This window comes from Typopeltis vanoorti, chromosome 5 (genome assembly GCF_054136105.1).
Source record: "Typopeltis vanoorti isolate ZY-2024b chromosome 5, IOZ_Tvanoo_1.0, whole genome shotgun sequence".
NCBI lineage: Eukaryota > Metazoa > Arthropoda > Arachnida > Uropygi > Thelyphonidae > Typopeltis > Typopeltis vanoorti.
Genome location: NC_143553.1, coordinates 138,447,994 through 138,468,250, shown reverse-complemented (window position 1 = coordinate 138,468,250; position 20,257 = coordinate 138,447,994). Strand labels below are relative to the sequence as shown.

Sequence of the window (20,257 nt, the reverse complement as noted above, 5' to 3'; positions counted from 1 at the left end):
TTTGAGGTGCTTTATAAGAAGAAATACCAGTCACAACACAATCTCTCAAACAACAACGTCATTTTCAACTTATCTGATTACAGGCTTTCTAATCATGAATCTGAAATCCTTAAGAAGGGTTTCAACTTTTCTAGAACCCTAAATTACATTCCAAAAATGAATTTCATATGTGGGATAGAAAAAAGTCATTATCATCTTCCAGAGGCCACAGCCAATGCTATCAGATTCAATAGTACAATTATTTTTGCTTCAGCAAAACCAGCTGTACCTAACACTACTCCATATGATTAAAAGGCAATTCACAATTTATGGAACAACAAAAGATATTATAATCACAAAAGTGGATAAAGGCAATTCACAATTTATGGAACAACAAAAGATATTATAATCACAAAAGTGGATAAAGGCAATTCAACAGTCATTCTAAACTCAAAAGATTACTTCAACAAGATCAACTTGTTACTATTGGACAGTACCACTTACCAAGTCTTAGATAAGAATCCCATCATGAGTAATCATCTTGAGACAAACACTCTTATCCGAAACATGACCAGTTGGTCGGAAGAACTAAAAAGACAACTCAAATCCTTACACATTACTCCACGCCTTTATGGCAAGCTGAAGATTCACAAAACAAAACGTACTGCTACGTCCAATTGTGGATGGAAGATCCTCACCTACCTACCTACTAGCAAAACATCTTGCAAATTTAATGAAAGGACATATCAGACAAACAGAGACCTATATTAAAAATTCTCAACAATTTGTTGAAAAAATTAAGACAGTCACAATTTCACAAACTGACATTATGGCAAGTCTAGATGTTGTGTCTCTATTCACCAACATTCCGGTCAATGAGGTGGTCAACATTCGAAAGGATCTCTTCCCTCGCGACATCACCCATTTGTTCCATCATTGCCTGAAATCAAATTTCTTCATAGTAAATAACATTGTATACAAAAAATCAGAAGGTCTAGCCATGGGTAGCACCCTGTCTCCACCATGCACAGACCTATTTATGGAAAAACTTGAAAAATATATTTTTTCCAACATTTCACCTATACCTTCAATATGGTGGAGGCTCTTTTCATCATATGGAAAGATATAATGGAAAACCTTCTAGTGTTTCTTAATAAAATCAACACACTACACAATAAGATCAAATTTACTATGGAACTAGAGAAGAACAATGAACTACACTTTCTTGACATACTGGTGAAAAGAGAACATAATGTCAAACTGTCCATTTACAAGAAACCAACAGATACAGAAAGATATCTACATTATTCGTCAAACCATCATCGATTACAAAAACAAAGCATCATTCATATGCTCTGCAATAGAGCCTTAAAGTTTATTTCAAAAGAAGATGATGTATGGTTAGAACATACATCATCTTCTTTCATCGCAAATAGCTAAGATTATCTCTGAATGGATACCCCACCAACATTTTAAACAAATTTCTATTCAAAGACAACCTCCAACAACATGTAAATGATTCCCAATATGTGTCCACAGCAATGATTCCATATATTAGTTCAGTATCCACAAAATTAGCTAGAATGTTAAAAACTCATAATATCAGAGTGGTTTTTAAACCAACTACTATGATCAGACAGGTCTTAAGATAACCTAAAGATGAAGTCCCATTCTTCAAACATTCTGGAATATATGTAATTCCATGCATGTGTGGCCTATCGTACATTGGACAGACTTCTGGAAGTCTTGAAATAAGACAGAAAGAACACGTGGGAGACGTAAATCACAACAGAATAATTGAATCAGGTTTAGCTCACCATTTTGACATCCAATCATGTTATAGACTGGAAAAACAGTTCCATGCCTTACATCGAGGATGACTACAGACACAGAACTTTTAAAGAATCAGCAGTGGTACTACGCACAAGCAGCAATTTAAATAGAAATCAGGGTGCTATTCTTAAAGACATATGGAAAAATCTCATCAATTCTCTCGGCTTAACAGAACTACAATATGTGAAAAATCACACAACACGTGGTCATGTACCGGATTCTGACTAACGCATATGCACGTCCAAACGAGAATTATCAAATTTAACAGCCTAATAGGTACTAACGCTTCTTTATTCATGTAACTTGGTGCATTTGTATTTACACCAGTACAGCCTTGATAATGTTAGACAGTAGCTAGTGAAACTGGTTGGCAATTTGTATTTTATTCATTAAATCGTATGATCTCTTATTAATAAAGTTTTCAGTTTTAATACATTAGACCAAATATGAACAATTTAACGTCAAATTCCTTTCTTATATCTTCATTTTTAATATGATTCTGCCAATGATGCCATCAGTTCACTTACCCCTAATTTTTTATCACAACTCTCATATCTGTAGTCTCTCGTCAAGTGCTTTAGTTCTAACCCAACTCTCAGATGCATAACTTAAAACTGGTTTAAACACTGTCTTGTATACTGCTAGTTTGGTGTTTTGGCTAATTTCTCTCTTATTCCATATAAATTTATTCAGCTGGCTATCCACCATACCAGCTTTCTTTTTCTGTTCTCTATTTCCAGATTAAATCTGCCATCTTCACTAAAAATTATACCTAAATAGTCGAAATATTTTACCTGTTGTATAGAATTTTTTTTTTTTGTTCTTTTTATTGCAGATTTAAATGCCAAATTTATTACAGCTGCTATTCAATTTAGTTAGTGAATCCAGGAGACTTGCACTCTATGTGTTTAAGAGTACATCATCTGCACAAAGCAAAGAGTAAGTTAGACAATCTCCAATTCTAATATCAGACTTGATGCCACTTGTTTTCTTAATGTGATCCATATAGATAATAAATAAGAGTGGAGATGATACGCATCCTTGTCTTACACCTCATTTTATATCAAATCATCTTCCTGTGTCTTTCTTCAATTCTAACTGCTGAATGACAATTTAAATATAGACTATGTACTGCTCTGTATAATATTCCATTCACCCCATATGATTGTAGTGTTTTGAAAAGCTTTTCTCCCCTTGTCGAATGCCTTTTTCAGATCTTCAAAACTGAAGTATAGATCCTATCATATTCACATAATTTCTCAATTATTTATCTTAAAGTGAAAATCTGATCTTGACAACCTCTATTTGGCCTGAACCCAGCTTGTTCTCCAAGTTTCTCTTCCATGATCTTTCTCAACCTCTTTTTAAGTATGCTTGTATAAATCTTACCTAGAACACTCAGTAGAGAAATTCCTCTCTAATTCTCACATTCAGCATTATTCTTTTTTTTTTTTTTTTTTTTTTTTAAATAGATGATACTATGAGAGCTCTACTCAACTGATTGTGAATTCAACCTTCTATCCATGCCCTCTGAATTACGTGGTGCAGCCACTGCAAAACTTTTATACCTCCAGCTGCCTTTCCACATTTCAAGTTTTTGATGGCTTTTTCTATTTCAAGTATTGATATGAAAAAGTTTCAAGCATTCCTCTTGAAACTTTTCTAGTATTGCTCTGTCACTGATTGGTTCATTTAACAATCAAATTAATTACTCCATACATTTCAGATATCCTTATCTTCAGTTTTCATGTCACTGTTATCATCCTTGATTACTTTTACGGTACTCTTTCCTCCATTTCTAAGCTTCTTCAATAGCCTCCAGAACATTTTGCCACCTTCCTGATATTTATTTTCTATATTTTTACCAAAGTCTTCCATTATTTTTGCTTAGCTACTTTTATGACTACATATTGCTCAATATTCCATTTACAATATAATTGTAGTATTTTGTATTCTCCTGGTACCTTGTCATATTCCTATAACTATTTTTCTTACTTTTTATTGACAATTTTTTGACTATTTCCCAGCTGGTTGGCTGATGGCAAGCACATCTGTTCTCCAACCAACAGGCTGCAGGTTCAGATTTCACCAGGATATGGATGTCTGCAATTGTCTTTAGGCAGAAGATGAATTTCTTCATTTGGTGTAAGACCACAACCTTGCTTATTGGAGGCCTAAAGCAGTTAGAAAAAATTTCACGTTTGGTCTCTTGAAAACTAGGTTTCCAGACTTAAAAATTGAAAAAATAAAATTAATTAAAAAAAATATAGAAAAAAAAAAACAACTTACTCCACCTGTTTTGTAAACAGGTAGTACAAACATACTATAGGGTTTAGAAAAAAACTGTGTGGTGGGCACATAAAAAAAAAGTAAAAATCTAATCCTGGCAATCCTTATTTAGCTTAAATAGAATGTTGGTCTAGGAATCTCTTTTGCAAGAAAAGAGCTCTTCTCAATTATCAGTTTTTTCTCTTTTTAAATGGGTACTATGATAGCTATACAGGGTGTTCGGGATAAATTTGACATATTTATAATTAATTATATTTTTCCGTAAGTTACATGTATTAACACACACTTCTCTTCATTTAAAAGTTTGGACCCTTCTTCATTCATATACAAGATGTCAGAAAGGATGGATAGCTGGAACCCACCTGAATCATGGAAGAGAATAACTTGTATCATGATGATTCGTGCCTGCCATCAAAATAAGGATATTACAACTGCTGCCCAATGCTCCCTGAATACAGTAAAAACAATCAGGCATGAACTAGAGACTTGCAATGGTGACTACGAGGATGTAGCAAGAAGAAAGATCCCTAGCAGACGATCTGATTGTGTTCGTACAGCAGAATTCCTCGCAAATCTGCAGGAACAGGTGTTGAAGAACCCTAGCATTGGAATTCGGGCTTTGTTCATGGAGTTGCTAACTGTAGTCAAGCCCTGGATAACAAGGGTAGCCAATGGTAGGCCGTATGTATGGCAGCAGGATTCGGCCCCTTGCCACACCTCTGGGAAAAGTCAAAAATGGTTGTCTGAAAATTTCTACGACTTCACCAGTCCAAATGTTTGGCCTCCAAACTCCCCAGACCTTAACCCCATGGATTATTTTGTATGCAGCACAGTTGAAAAAGACACCAATCGCACTTCCAGTAATACAAAAGCCCAGTTAATGGATAAAATTAAAACAGTTTTTGCGGCCCTTCCCAGGGAGACTGTAGCATCAGCTTGTTCGAGGTTCCGAAGCAGAATTGAAGCTGTGATCGATGCTAATGGTGGTTATTTTGAGTAAATCTTGTTGATAGTATTGTAATTAACTCTGCCTGTAATGTTTTTTTGTCAATTCATTAAATTTAATAGATACAAAGAAGATTTTCTTTTTCCTTACGAAACTGTCAAATTTATCCCGAACACCCTGTATTTCAACCATCTGGAATTTGACTTTCTGACTAGAACTTGCAAATTAAGTTAGCCATTTTACAATGGTTACACAACTTAATTCCCAATGCCTAAATATTTGATCTTGAAAATATTATAAGCCATAAATAAAGTTCATACCAATTGTTTCCAGAACCTGATACATCTGTCACTAGTTGTTTGCTATCATAAATATCTCCTAGAGGTCCTTTTAATAAATTTGAAATTACACCTTCTTCCATATCTACTAGAACAGCCTAAAAAATAATCAAATTACATAAGTATAAATGAACAAACAGCAATGGAATTTTAGAATTATATGAAATGTTTATGGGTTTTATAACAAAAGAAATTATCAAAATTATAATATAATAAAGATTCCGAAAAGAATTTCTTGTTTTTATATCTAAGAAATTTAGATAGCAAAGCTTATTTAACTGAAATGGAGTTGCCCTTATTTATTCAAAAGGTAAGCTATATATCAAAAGGTTGATGATCTCTGCCAGGTTCTCCAAAATAGCTACACAATGTCATACAGCTAATTTGTCATGCAATTACTACTGGTTTTTAATCCTATAATTTCATTTCAATGTTTCATTCAATAATTTCAATGTTCATTCAATGCTTCCATATCTTCACATTATTTCTAATACTCTTTTCAGTGCATTTTCAAATTAAACACCAAATGTAGTATCATTCTTACCTCCAAAAATTCAGTTATGTCCTAACTTCTTACTTTTTCCAATATACAAAATGCAAATTAATAACCACTTCATTATAGTATTTTATATTCTGCAAACCTTTTAACACACAGCCTACCTTAAGATAAATAAGGGCAAATCCTTTCCAGTTAAATAAGCTTTGGAATATCTTTTATATATATAAAAAAAATACTTTAATTTCTATTTTACAGTAATTTTAACTAGTGTCAGAGTATGACAGACAGACACGTGAAAACTGTCAGAAAGGAATGCAACAATGTGATAGCTGTAAAACTTGAGATTCCATTAATGAAGCTATTATGATTCTATTAATGGAGCTTAAAATAAAATGAAATAAAAATTTGCATGTTCCCATTGCAATGAGAGCTGTTCATCTCAGAGCATGTTCCAACAGCTCTGAGATGAACAGTGAAGTTTAAGATCTGAATATAACCAGAAAGACTGCTCTTTAACAAATATGAACCAAACATGATTTAACCAAGTCATGCATTTTCATTAATCTGTCCATACCCAAACGTATGGTTCATAAACCTTGACTTTCCATTTTACGAAATCAGATACAATGTACATGTTATTTTTTGTAATTGCCCAAGAATAGACATTTGTTCCATAATTTACATAACACAAACAAACCCTATAAATATTTATATTTTAAATAGTAAATATTTAAATATCTTAAATTTACTTAGCAACTTTTACAGGTAAACTGTATACTCAACTATGCAAATATTATTGAAGAAAATTTGCAGCAGTTTCAAAACAAGAACCAAACCTTGGAATCTCATTGGGAAACTCTGAAAAAGACTGAGTGATTTAGCTAGGAAGGTATGTGATGAAGTTGTCTGCAAGGATGGAAAAATAAAAACATCATGGTGGACAAAAGAAGCAGTGCAGGAAAAGAAGAAAGCATACCAAAAGTTACTAACAAATAAGTCAGTAGATGCCCTAAAAGAATACAGAGAAAAACGTAAGAGAGCTAAGCTGTTGTAAAATTCAATGCTGTGAAATTTTGTTAAAATTTTCCGACATCTATTTTTACAGAGGTCACAAATCATGTGGAAAGAACAAAATTGTACATTACTGTATTTTAACAGATAAATACTGATTGACTTGTAAAGGTAACTGATTAAAAGAATGACATAGAATTGTTCATGAGTTAGAAAATATTGTAAAGGTTCAAATTTTACATTACGTTGATTTAATATTAAATTCCGATGTAAAATTGTAAGTGTAACTGAATGTTGAAGTATTTCTGCCTCAAGTTAAGAGGATTAGACAAGATTATGTTGGCTACTTGAAAGTGAACAAAGGTACTGAAGGTCATTCAAATGTGAAGATTTTGCCACCAAAACTGAAGATTAAGACAACAGTGATGGCAGTATATTTACAGAAGACTCCGACCCTAAAACAAGGAAATTCGAAATCATACAAAAGAGGTCTTGAGAGCCTCTAAAAAGGGGGGCTCCGAGTTTTTTCTTTTTTGCTGCAGTTCGTTGGCTCGCCAGGACTTCTGAGATTTCGTTTGAGCGTGACCCTCTAGGCACAGGGAAACCAGGAGAGGCAGATTATTCTTCGGAGATGTATTTTTGGTAACAGAGTGTGCCACGTGCAACCAGATACATGGCGCCTACAGTAGGCCCAGAACAGATGGTGAGCTATGCTATATTGTCCAGGAAAGGACTACAGCAGGATGACCGACAAGAGTCATTCAGCAAAGGCTAGGACGGAGGAAAACAGTCAGCAGAATAGTCACAAAATCTTCAAAACTGGTAGGACTGTATACATTTCTGTGAATTTGTGAGTAGATTCTATTGTATTAATGCTGAGGTAATGATTAAGAATGTATGTCCACTGAACGTAGCCCTGTTAAAATAATTGTATAGTTGCTATAAGATATGATTGAGGCTGAGAGTTAGCTAGAATATATTAGGAAGAATGTTAGCCAAAGATGTAAATTGTAACAGCCAGAAATTGCCTATATTCTGTATAGCAAGTTATTTAAGTATTGTGAATAGCAAGTCTAAATTGTAAGATTACGATTTGAACTTAACCATGCTACCAGCCAGGACTTACATATACTTCCACATTTCCATGGATGCGAAGTGCATATTAAAATTGTAATACCATTGATATTACATCGAAATTTATGATGGATACGAAGCTTTTTGAGGATGCGTATTTGATCTTTAATGGCTGGTAAGGTGGTTAATATAGGCATCAGAGAGAAATTGTTCAATTGTATATTAGATTGTATAATTGCTTAAGGTAAAATAAACATGTTTTGTTTGCTTAAAATTATCGCCTGATCTTTGACCAATGCACTGTCTCATAAAAACAATCGAACCTGTGTGCTTAAAATAGAGAAATTACCACAACTGACTAATTAAGAATTATTTTAGAAAGTGATCTATTCTATAAGTTATTAAAACACTTAAGGAATTGAACAACGTAGTTAAGGATATAAGTTAAATTATACTTTCCGATATTTCGGCAACGTCACATTGCCATCTTCTAAAGGAACTTACAAAAAAAGGCACATGCACATAGGCACCACAACACAGTAACTGAGAATGAAGAGATGAAGCTATCGTTCTCCTAAAAGTCCTGATGGTGCCCTCTAACAGGCTAAGTAGGTGTTCTTGGCCATTGGGCTGAAGGTCTGCTGATGTAAGCCTCCCAAATTTGGGGCAGTCGCATACAACAAAATTTGTTGAGATTTAAAGAATTTCTTAGGGCTGAGGTTGATTCCATAAATAGTCTTTCGAATTTGTATTTGCTACGGTGTATTACTGTAGCTTTCTTCCACCGTATTCTGTGTGGCGTGTATCCAGAGCATGGTCTGCAAGACCAGAATGGCTGTACTTGTGAAAACGGATGTAGTCCTTGTGTTCAGAAATTCTGATATTCGCTGTCCTGCCTGTTTGGCCAAAATAAGGCAGTTTACAACTGCAAGGGACCTGGTATATACCAAGTTGGTCTAGAGAAAGTGGTTGATCTTTAGTAGAGCAGATAAGGGATGCCAATTTTCTGTAAGGTTTGTAACAGGAGGTCAGGTCATGCTTTAAGATTTTGGTAATCTTTTCCGAGGTGCCTCGGATGTAGGGAATGGTGATGGATTTAGAGTAATCCTTGTTGTGGATGGGGGAGGGGATCTGCAGTTTGTAGGTTCTAATATTTTTTGGATTTTTTTTGGGGGGGGGGGGGGTAGCCATTGGCTGAGAAAGTGTTGAGGATGTGATTTAGTTCAGTGTTTAGGGCCAAGTTGTTTGAACAGATTAGTTTAGCCCTGTTGTATAGTGTTTTCACTACTCCATATTGTTGTGAGGGGGGGGGGGTGATGGGATTGTTGGTGGATGTATCTGCCTGTATGGGTGGGTTTTCTGTAAACTGAGAAAACCAAGGTTCCATTAGGCTGGCAGGTGACTAGTGTGTCTAGGAAAGGGAGGCTGTTGTTTTCCTCTTTTTCCAGGGTGAATTTGATTCTGGGGTGTTGGTTGTTTAAGTGTGTTAAGAAGGAGAGAAATGTTTCAGAGCCATGTGGCCAAATAGCGAACACATCAAGTAGTGAAGCCATATGGTTGGTTTTTGTGGGGGCAGAGGCTAAAGCTTTTTCTTCAAAGGTCTCCATAAAGAAATTGGCCAAGGGTGGGGAGAGAGGTGAACCCATGGCTGTCCCCTCTATTTGTTTATAGAATTTTCCCTGCCAAACGAAATAGCCTGAGTTCATTGTGAACTGAAATAAGGCTGAGATATCGGGAGAAAATTTAGCTTGGATTAGGCTCTAAAGTTTCCTTGAGTGGAACATTTGTGAATAAAGAGGAGACATCAAAGCTGACCATTATGTCAGTACGTTGGAGTGTAAGGTTTTCTATGCTGGCTTTGCAATGGGCCGATTTTTTTTTTTTTTTTTTTTTTTTTTTTTTTGTGCGATGGCGTGTTGCCAGTATAGTGCGTGAGCTCTTTGGCTATAACACTTATATTCTATAAGTGTTATAACTTATAGAACTATAACAATTTTGTTATAGTTATATAACATTAATTATAGTTCTAGTCTATAAGTTATAACTAATCTTCTCGTGCTATAAAATTAATTCGGGATGGCGCAGTCCATAAACAAATTTTTCCGGAGTTACGTAGCGTGGGGGGATAGTTAACTGTAACAGTGAATTGCCTATTTTAGAGGCCCTTTCACTAATAGTGCTAACACTTGTGAAAGTTTAAAGGATTGTAAGCAGGAATTAAGTTAATCGGGTTAGATTAGAATAAGGTAAAGAGAACTTAAGAGTTTGAAGTTAAAGTAGACATAAGAACGATAAAGACAAAAGAGTAAAAATAATACACAGGCGCAACCAACATCGAAGAAAATAATTATCATAATAATATAACCCAAAATATTACAATGGCAAAACCGATAATATTTTACACTGTGTAAAACGTAGCAAAACAAAACTTGTAGGAACACATGGGTAAAAAAATATAGAAAATAAATATCAGGAAGGTGACAAAATGTTCTGGAGGCTATTGAAGAAGCTTAGAAATGGAGGAAAGAGTAATGTAAAAGGAATCAAAGATGATAAAGGTGACATGAAAATTGAAGATAAGAATATCCAAAATGTATGGATATTCTTATGCTGTTAAATGCGCCAATCAGTGACAGAACAATACTAGAAAATTTTCAAGAGGAATATATATCAATACTTGAAATAGAAAAGCCATCAAAAACTTGAAATGTGGAAAGGCAGCTGGAGTAAATGATATTTGATCAGAAATGCTTAAGAATGGAGGTATAAAAGTTTTACAGCAGCTACACTGCATAATTCAGAAGGACAGAACAGAAGGTTGAATTCCCAATGATTAGAGTAGAACTCTAATAGTACCCATCTATTAAAAAAAATAAATAAAATTAAAAAAAAACCCTGAATGTGAGAATTACACTAAGTGTTTCAGGTAAGATTGATGCAAGCATACTTGAAAATAGGTTAAGAAAGATTATAGAAGAGGAACTTGGAGAAAAACAAGCTGGGTTCAGGCCAAATAGAGGTTGTCAAGATCAGATTTTCACTTTAAGACAAATAATTGAGAAATTGTGGGAACACGACAAAGATCTATATTTCAGTTTTGTAGATCTGAGAAAAGGCATACGACAACGTGCCCAGAGAAAAACTTTTCAAAACGCTACAATTATATGAGGTGAATGGAACATTAGACATAGCAATACATAGTCTATATTTAAGTTGTCAGTCAGCAGTTAGAATTGAAGGAAATACAGAAAGATGGTCTATAGTAAACACAGGGATAAGACAAGGATGCACATTATCTTCACCAAAAAGTGGCATTAGCCTAATATTAGAATTGGAGATGCTAAACTCAGCTCTTTGCTTTATGCAGATAATGATATACTCCTAAACACCTCTGGTGCAAGTCACCAGAATTATCTAAACTGAAGAACAGCTGTAACAAATTTGGCATGAAAATCAGCAATAAAAAGACCAAAACTATGAAAATATGCAGGAACATGGAAAACTTCAACTGCATTCTGAATGGAGATCTATAGAACAAAATTATTTCAGCTCTTTAGACACAGTTTTTAGTGAAGACAACAGGTAAAATCTGGAAATCAACAATAGAATAAGCAAAGCTAGTATGGTGGATAGCCAGCTGAATAAATTTATATGGAATAAGAGAAAGCAAAACACTAAACTAGATATATACAGACAGCGTTCAAACCAATTTTATGTTATGCATTTGAGAGGTTGGGTTACAAATAAAGCACTTGATCAAAGACTAGAGACCACAGACATGAGGGTTCTGAGAAAAATTAAGTGAACTGATGGCATCAATGGCAGAATCATTAAAAATGAAGGTATTAGAAAGGAACTTGACACCATTAGTATTCAAGAATATGTCAGCAGACCTAATCTAAGGTTGTATGCCCACTTAAATAGGATGGGTGAGGAGAGGTTAGCAAAACAGGTGTTTGATGCCAAAATGGCAAGAAAGAGACCCAGAAGAAGATCAAGGTCCTAGGTGGATTGATTCAGTCAGAAGTGCCTTAGAAATGCGAAATATTAGATATGACAATATTGGAGTGCTTAAGTAACAGACTAATTTGCAGGAAAATTATGGACAGGAGATTAATAATAATGTAAACTTAATCGTGTAGTGCTGTCATAGTAACCTGAACACCCCCCCCTCTTGGGGTACATATCAGAAAATTGATATTTTAAATAGCATTCACTATATGCTTAGAAAAATTGCTTCACTTACAAAACCATGTTTTTTTCTAGCTATATCTATCTCACTGTTGTGCTACTGTATGTCTAAACAATTTTGTATTACTTTCCAAATGGTTTTAATGATGGTCCTGCTCATTGCAAGAAAGGTTTATATAGGTGTTTCAAATTAAAGTACACTATTCAGAGCAATCTGTAAAGATAAGTAGATGACATATCATCAAACTTGGTGGGTACCCTAACCAGATCATGGGAGAAGATATTTTGACCAAAAAAAAAGTTAAAAGATGAACAAGAGGAGAAATATGGCACGGCGAGGGGAAGAATATTAGATTAATGTGAACTGGATGGTATGTGAATGTGAAATGATTCAGAGCCAATAAAGTTATTCAATGATATTTCACTCATTTCATAAAATAATGTGATATAAAAAATATATCACAGAGCTGACATTCAATATGTTAGCCTTTGTGTAGGACGAACAGCTGATACCACCAGAGCACTGTCTACAGTAGAACACAACTGATCTGTTGAAAGGTTTTGCACATGATGTACAATATTGTCTTTCAAATCTGTCAAGTGAACTCTACCAAATACACACCATGATTTTGAGGTAACCCAAAGCCAAAAAAAAGTCACAGGGATTAAGGTCCGGTGAAAGTTGCAGCCATTTGATAGAAAATAAGTGACTGATTACTCTATCCTCTGTGAAATGCTGATGCAGTAATCATTGAACTTCACATCCTATGTGGGGAGGTGCTCCATCTTGCATCAACAATTATGTTCAGCTACCCTTTTTTTTTTTTTTTTGTTATAGCTGGAGGATGACGAAACTTCAACATGTCCAGATAATGTGCAGCCATGACTGTGCAGGTCACAGGTCTGGTTCGATGCATTTCTTTGAAGGAAAACAGCCTGATAATATACCTGGCCATGAATCCTATCCATATAGTGACCTTTGGTGAATGTAAGCAAACTTAATGAAATTTATGAGGATTCTTTGTAGCACAGATGTGGCAGTTTTGAGTGTTTTTATTGTTCCATTAATATGAAAATGTGCTTCATGGGATGTTCCAAAACTAATCCTTGTCCACTTCTATGCATGCCTGAAATGTCAATGCAAATGTTTCTCAAACACTGGCATCTCCCATTTGCAACTCTTGGCTGTGGATGAGTTTATATATGGGTAACAATGCAATGCTTTATGCAAAATTCTGCATCTCCTCAAATTGACACTCTATTCGGTACATTGCATTTGGTGTCATTACAGCTTTTTGCAAAGTCTTTAGGCATTGCGAAGTGCTGTTGAGAAATTTTCCTAGAAGTGCTTCACAAGCAAGGCACATTCAGGCAAAGTGAGCCATATAAATAATGAATAACAGAGGGGATAATGTCCATCCTTGTGTGACACCAGATTTAACATCAAACCATCTTCTTGTACCTCCTTCAATTCTAACTGCTGATTTACAACTCAAATAAAGACTAAGTATTGCTTGATATAATGCCTCATTGATACAATATAACTGTAGCATTTTGAATTTGCACCTGAATTTGGCCTGAATCCAGCTTGTTCTTCACCAAGCTTTCCTTCCACCCATTCTCAAGATTTCTGGTCAAATATCATCTACTTCAGCTGCCTTTCCACATTTCATGCTTTTTCTACTTCAAGTATGGATATGTATTCCTGATTGCATGCCTCCTGAGTGTTCTTTTACCACTGTGCTGTCACTGATTGTTTCATTTAGCAATTTTTTGAAGAAATTACTCCATATATATCAAGGATATCTTTGGGTGTGGTAAGCTTATTTGTGCTTATGGGCCCACAGTAGTGGGACCATAAGCACAAATAAGCCTCTTTGTCCAGTTCCCCATTCTGATATCTGTTCACATCACTCTACCTGATATTGTCTGCAATTCAATAAGATTAGCTTCTATTTAGTGTTAAATACTATAGCTACTTCTTTTCCTTGATTGTTATTGCTTAGAAAGATCCCAACCAGTTTGTCATTATTGTTTCAGTCACCCCCTATTATATTGATCTAGTACTTATCCAATTCTTCTGCTAGTTCCATCTCTTTGCCATTCAAGCTTCTTATGTTGATAGTACCAATCTGGAACTCTGGTGATGTTGAGCTGAGGATGTGTTTCAGGATTTGTTCCAGTAGCTGACTTTTCACTGTTCGCCGTAGTTTTCTGGTGAAAACCAGAAGGGTCTTGTTTAACCAGGCAATGCCCCCAGCTAGCTTGAAATTCATCGTGTTGTACCATCATTTTACATTGTGGTTTAAGCCAATAAGAATACAATTTGATCGGCTAAATCCCAAATTGCCAGTCCATCATCGTTCATTCAGTATCCAGGTAGATACCCAACAGGGTGCACCACGAGAAGGTGAGAAATGGACATTAGGTCAGAAGCCCTGGTCATTCTCTGCATTCCTTTAAAATGCATCTCATCTCAGTTATAGCTTTCACTTAAGCACCTTCTTCTTGAGTATAAATATTAGCAATTTGATGATGTCACAAATTGCAGTAATTTTAAATGCTTATCTAGGTAAATTTCACAAGAAATTAGACAATAGTTACTTGTGCTTATAGTTTCACTGAAGTTTCTACTAAGAAACAAAAAGGGTTTTTTTTCCTTTTTTTTTTTAATCATTAGAGAGGAAACTGCAAAAGAAAAATGCACAGACAATTACGGTTTGCTTTTCTCTTTAAATAGAATTTAATAGAAATGAATTATATTAAATGCTATGATACAATAGAAATGAATTCAACATGTACAAGTGCTTTGGGAAAATTCAAAGAAAAGAGGAAAGCCAACAATAATGATAAATATCTGCTGGATTTTTGTTCATGATGTAGTCATCTTACAAAACTATGTTCCATATCAAACAATACTTAGTCTTTGAGTAAGTCGGCAGTTACAATTGAAGGAAGTAGAGGAAGATGGTTGGATGTTAAATCACGTGTGCAACAAGAGTTCACATTAAGTTCACTGTTATTCATTATCTATAGGGTTCACATTATGAAGGAAAGTGATTAAATCTGGTATCAAAATTGGCAACGTTAATAGTAGCTCTTGACTTTATGAAGATGTTATATTTCTGAATAAATTCAGTTCAAATCTACAAGATTCCCTTGACTAATTGAATGACTTTTGTAAGAAATTTAGTATGAAAATCAGCAATAAAAAGACAATGAAAATAAGCAGAAATATTGAAAAAGGCAACTGTATCCCAAATGGTGAGCCTATAGAAAAAGTAAAACATTTCCGCTATTCAGGCACAATTTTTAGTGAATATAGCAAATTAAATATGGAAATAGATAGCAGAATTGGCAAAGCTGGTATGGTAGAAAGTCAGCTGAATAAATTTCTATGGAATAAGAAAGAAATTAGAAAAAATAAATTAAATTAGTTCTTTCAAGACAGTGTTCAAACCAACTTTAATTTATGGATCTGAGAGCTAGGTTAGAACTAACATGTGATCAAAGGCTGGAGACTACAGATACGAGTTCTAAAAAAGATTAGTGGAGTGAACAGATGAACCATCAATGGCAGTATTGTATTAAAAATGAGGATATCTAGAAAGAACTTTGCCATTGTTAGTATTGATGAATGTGTCAGCAGAGCTAATCTCAGATGGTTTGGTCACCTAAACAGAATGGGAGAGTAAACGATTAACAAAACAAGCTCTCTTTGCCAGGAAGAAGATCCAGAGGAAGACAGAAATGTAAGATCTGATAATGTTGGAGTCTTGACAAATAAATTAATTTTGAGGAAAATTGTTAATCAGAAATTAGTAATGGTGTAACTTTTTCATGTAGTGTAGTACTATAATATCCTGTAAATCCCCTTGAAGGTACATATCAGCAATTTGGCATTGATGATATTAGGTAGGATCTTGGCATCGTTAGAATTAAGTAACGTGTGAGCAGAACTACATTAATGTGTAATCACTCACACAGAATAAGAAAGGCTAGCCAAACAAATACTTGGTGCCAGAATGGCAGTAAAAAAAACTGAGAATGATGAGAATTTAGGTGAACTGATGCAGTCAGAAGAACAAAATATATATACAACAAAATTGGAGTTCTGCCAAACAGACTAACTTGGAGAGAAAATTCTTGATAGGAAGTTAGGAATAATATAAACTCAATCATGCATAGCTGATTCTCCCTATGGTAAACATAATTATAAACTAATTCATTAATCTGTTGCACGAGTTAACAATAACGAGGTCATATTGTTAACTAATAACTATCACTATACTTGCAATCCTTAGAAATCTGATTAAGTAAAGGTTGACTACAGAATTCTCATTACTGTCCTGTACATTCCTTGAAGATACTATCAGAAATCCAATGATGGTATCAGTAATTGTAAAGTTGCCTGAGTGTGTAGAGGCTTAAGTGCTATGAGGATATCATGTTGGAGGCTTAATGGATTTTTTTTTTTTACAACACTCAAAAAGAATTAAAATAGAATTTAATACTTCCTATATTTCGTCCTAGTCACTAGGACATCTACGGGGATTACAAAAACAATTAATGTAACATATACACAAATAACAAACAATACTAAGCCCAACCACGTGGGTGACACTAAAGTCCTATCTAGGTAGAGCGCCCTCTAAGGGCAGTAGTAGGTGGCCTGGAAAGCAAGGTGGGAACTCTGGTGATGAGTGTTTCCCAAATCTTTGGAAGCTTAATGCAACCGTATTTATTGAGATTTGGTTGGTTTTTGAGAGCTGCTGCTGCTTCTAAGAAAAGTCTCTCTTTCTTGAATTTGCTGTGGTGGAGCATGGTGGTTTTATTCCATGATACCCTGTGGGTGGTGTCCAAAGCATGGTCAGCCAAGCCTGAATGGCCATAGTTGTGTTTGAAGATGTAAGACTTGTGTTCCTCTAGACGGATGGATGCTGATCTGCCTGTCTGTCCAAAGTACGCCAGCTTACAGGAACAGGGTACTTTGTAAACCTGTGTGTGTGTGGGGGGGTTTTCTGTATACGGTGAAGGTAAGTGTATCATTAGGCAGGCGTGTGACTAAGGTGTCTAAGGAAGGGTAAACAATTGTTCTTTTCCTTTTCCATAGTGAACTGGATTCTTGGATGTAGACTATTGAGATGACTGAGGAAGGAGTCGAACGTGTCTGGGCCATGAGGCCAAATAGAGAACACATCATCTACATATCTTAGCCAGATAGAAGTTTGAGTAGGGCTGAGTCTATGGCTCGTTTTTCGAAATCTTCCATATAGAAATTGGCAAGGGGGGGGAGAGGGGGGGAGAGGGGGGGAGAGGGGGGGGAACCCATGGCAGTTCCCTCTATCTGCTTGTAGATTTTTTTTTTGGAATAATTTCTCTTGGAACAACAATCTACAAGCAGATAGAGGGAACTGCCATGGGTTTCCCCCTCTCATCCCCCCTTACCAATTTCTATATGGAAGATTTCGAAAAACGAGCCATAGACTCAGCCCCACTCAAACTTCTATCTGGCTAAGATATGTAGATGATGTGTTCTCTATTTGGCCTCATGGCCCAGACACGTTAGACTCCTTCCTCAGTCATCTCAATAGTCTACATCCAAGAATCCAGTTCACTATGGAAAAGGAAAAAACAATTGTTTACCCTTCCTAGACACCTTAGTCACACGCCTGCCTAATGATACACTTACCTTCACCGTATACAGAAAACCCACACACACACAGGCAGATACATTCAAACTCTCCCACCACCACCCCTCTCAACAATATGGCATCATTAAAACTCTTACCAAGAGAGCCCACAATCTTTGTTCCAGTGGAACTGCCCTCACTACTGAGCTTAACCACATACACAGCACTTTCCTCTCCAATGGCTACAGCGATCACAGTATCAAAAAAATAATGAACTCTTCCCCTATTCCCCGTCCTTCTCGTCAACAAGATTTTAAAAATGCCATCACCATACCCTACATCCGTGGCACATCCGAAAAAATAGCCAAGATACTAAAACAGTACAACCTACACACAGCATATAAGCCCCACCGCAAACTTGCTACCCTTATCCGTTCTACGAAAGATCAGCTCCCTCCTCTCTCTCTGCCTGGAGTTTACAAAGTACCCTGTTCCGGTAAGCTGGCATACTTTGGACAGACAGGCAGATCAGCATCCATCTGTCTAGAGGAACACAAGTCTCACATCTTCAAACAACTATGGCCATTCAGGTTTGGCTGACCATGCTTTGGACACCACCCACAGGGTATCATGGAAGAAAACCACCATGCTCCACCACAGCAAATTCAAGAAAGAGAGACTTTTCTTAGAAGCAGCAGCAGCTCTCAAAAACCAACCAAATCTGAATAAATATGGTTGCATTAAGCTTCCGAAGATTTGGGAAACACTCATCACCAGAGTTCCCACCTTACATTCCAGGCCACCTACTACTGCTCTTAGAGGGTGTTCTACCTAGATAGGACTTTAGTGTCACCCACGTGGTTGGGCTTAGTATTGTTTGTTATTTGTGTATATGTTACATTAATTGTTTTTGTAATCCCCGTAGATGTCCTAGTGACTAGGACAAAATATAGGAAGTATTAAATTATATTTTAATTCTTTTTGAGTGTTATAAAAATCCATTAAGCCTCCAACATGATAATTGTAAAGTTTGAAAGGAAAAAAGGGTAAACATTTTGAAGTCATATCAGAATTCAAAATATTATAAATAATTATTGATTGCATAATTTTGGATTTAAGCATACTCTGGCCTTCATGTTATTTCTTCCAGATTTATGCACTGCCTCCTGATATTTAGCTTCAGAAATATGAAAGAAACTCTCCAGTGATTCATTGTAATTTCTACCCTGAAAAAAGAAAGTAATAATATTCACTGCATTAAAATCATAAATTTTAAACACTAAAACAAAAATAATGTACAGAAGATAAAAATTGCCACATCAAAATCACAACTGATAAGTAATGTAAATGAAAAAATTAGTTGTACATTTATTCTTTTCATTTCAAATAACTATCATTTTTATTTTTACTTATTTTGCATTTCACTATCACGTATTTAAGCTCAGGTGCTAATTGAAGTTCACATGGTTTAATGGAATGAAGATAGTACAAGCCATAACATAAGAATTGTAATAACACAAATGAATCAAACAAAAATTAAGTGAAAGATGGTAGACTAGAAGTGCAAAGTCTTAAGGGGGGGGGGGGTCTTTACAGGCATTGATAGGCAGCCGTAACTGTTTTGCAGGAGGTCTAAGAATTAGTTTCCCAACTTTCGGAAGTTTTATACACTGCTTGGAAAGAAGTCAATGGACACCCCATGGGCAATGTGCATTGTGTCATATAACGACTCTTATGTCTGTAGCCAGTATAAATTGAAAGAATATGATGCTCCCAAGTCAGTGCAACTGTGTCAGGTAAAATAGCTGTGAGAAGGCAACTGATGGAGTTTGAAAGAGGCACTGTGATAGGATGCCATGCTGTAGATCTATCTGTTCAGCAAATTGTTGACAAATTGAGCTATCCAAGGTCAACAATCAGTGACACCATACTGAGATTCATTCTTTTAAAAAAAACTTGTGCCATAATTATATATTTATATTAGAATATCATAGTTACATTAGAAAAGAGAATACAAGAACACTAATCTTATATTTGCAACAGGAAATCTGATAAATCTCACTTAGCTGAACACAGCAAAGACACAGGCCACAATATTTTTTGGTCTAAAACATGCCTACTACATCATTGTTGATACAAATTTGAGCATTTGTTTAAAGAGTGCTGAAGCCTTGCTTCACTGCCCAAGCTTGAATTGGAATGACTATCTTTATCAAAAAAATGGGAGTCTGATTAGAATAACATTTAAAAAAAATGATGATTAACCTTTTTCTCAGTTATAACATTGCACAGCTCTTTCTGTTTTCAAATCAATCCATTGTTTGCATTCTACCTTGTAATCAACTGTCACCAAAAATGTTTTGTAAGTTTCAGACTGAAATATCTGGCCCTCTAATCAAATAAATAGTATTACGTATGCCTTGTGTTTTCGTGTAAATAAGTAATATAACCATACCGAGATGGA

At 35.4% G+C, this 20,257-nt stretch overlaps 1 protein-coding gene across 1 annotated transcript in view; it reads right to left on the bottom strand.

Annotated features, from left to right (window-relative positions):
- The window catches only part of LOC150106866 (tubulin epsilon chain-like), a 197,550-nt gene that overhangs the window by 143,698 nt on the left and 33,595 nt on the right, over window positions 1-20,257 (bottom strand). Inside the window, exons 3-4 of the mRNA XM_090393493.1 lie at window positions 18,918-19,019; window positions 5,368-5,483 (exon numbers count right to left, since the gene is read on the bottom strand). Of these exons, the coding sequence (XP_090249619.1) occupies window positions 5,368-5,483; window positions 18,918-19,019 (218 nt within the window). The remainder of the gene's footprint in view (window positions 1-5,367; window positions 5,484-18,917; window positions 19,020-20,257) is intronic.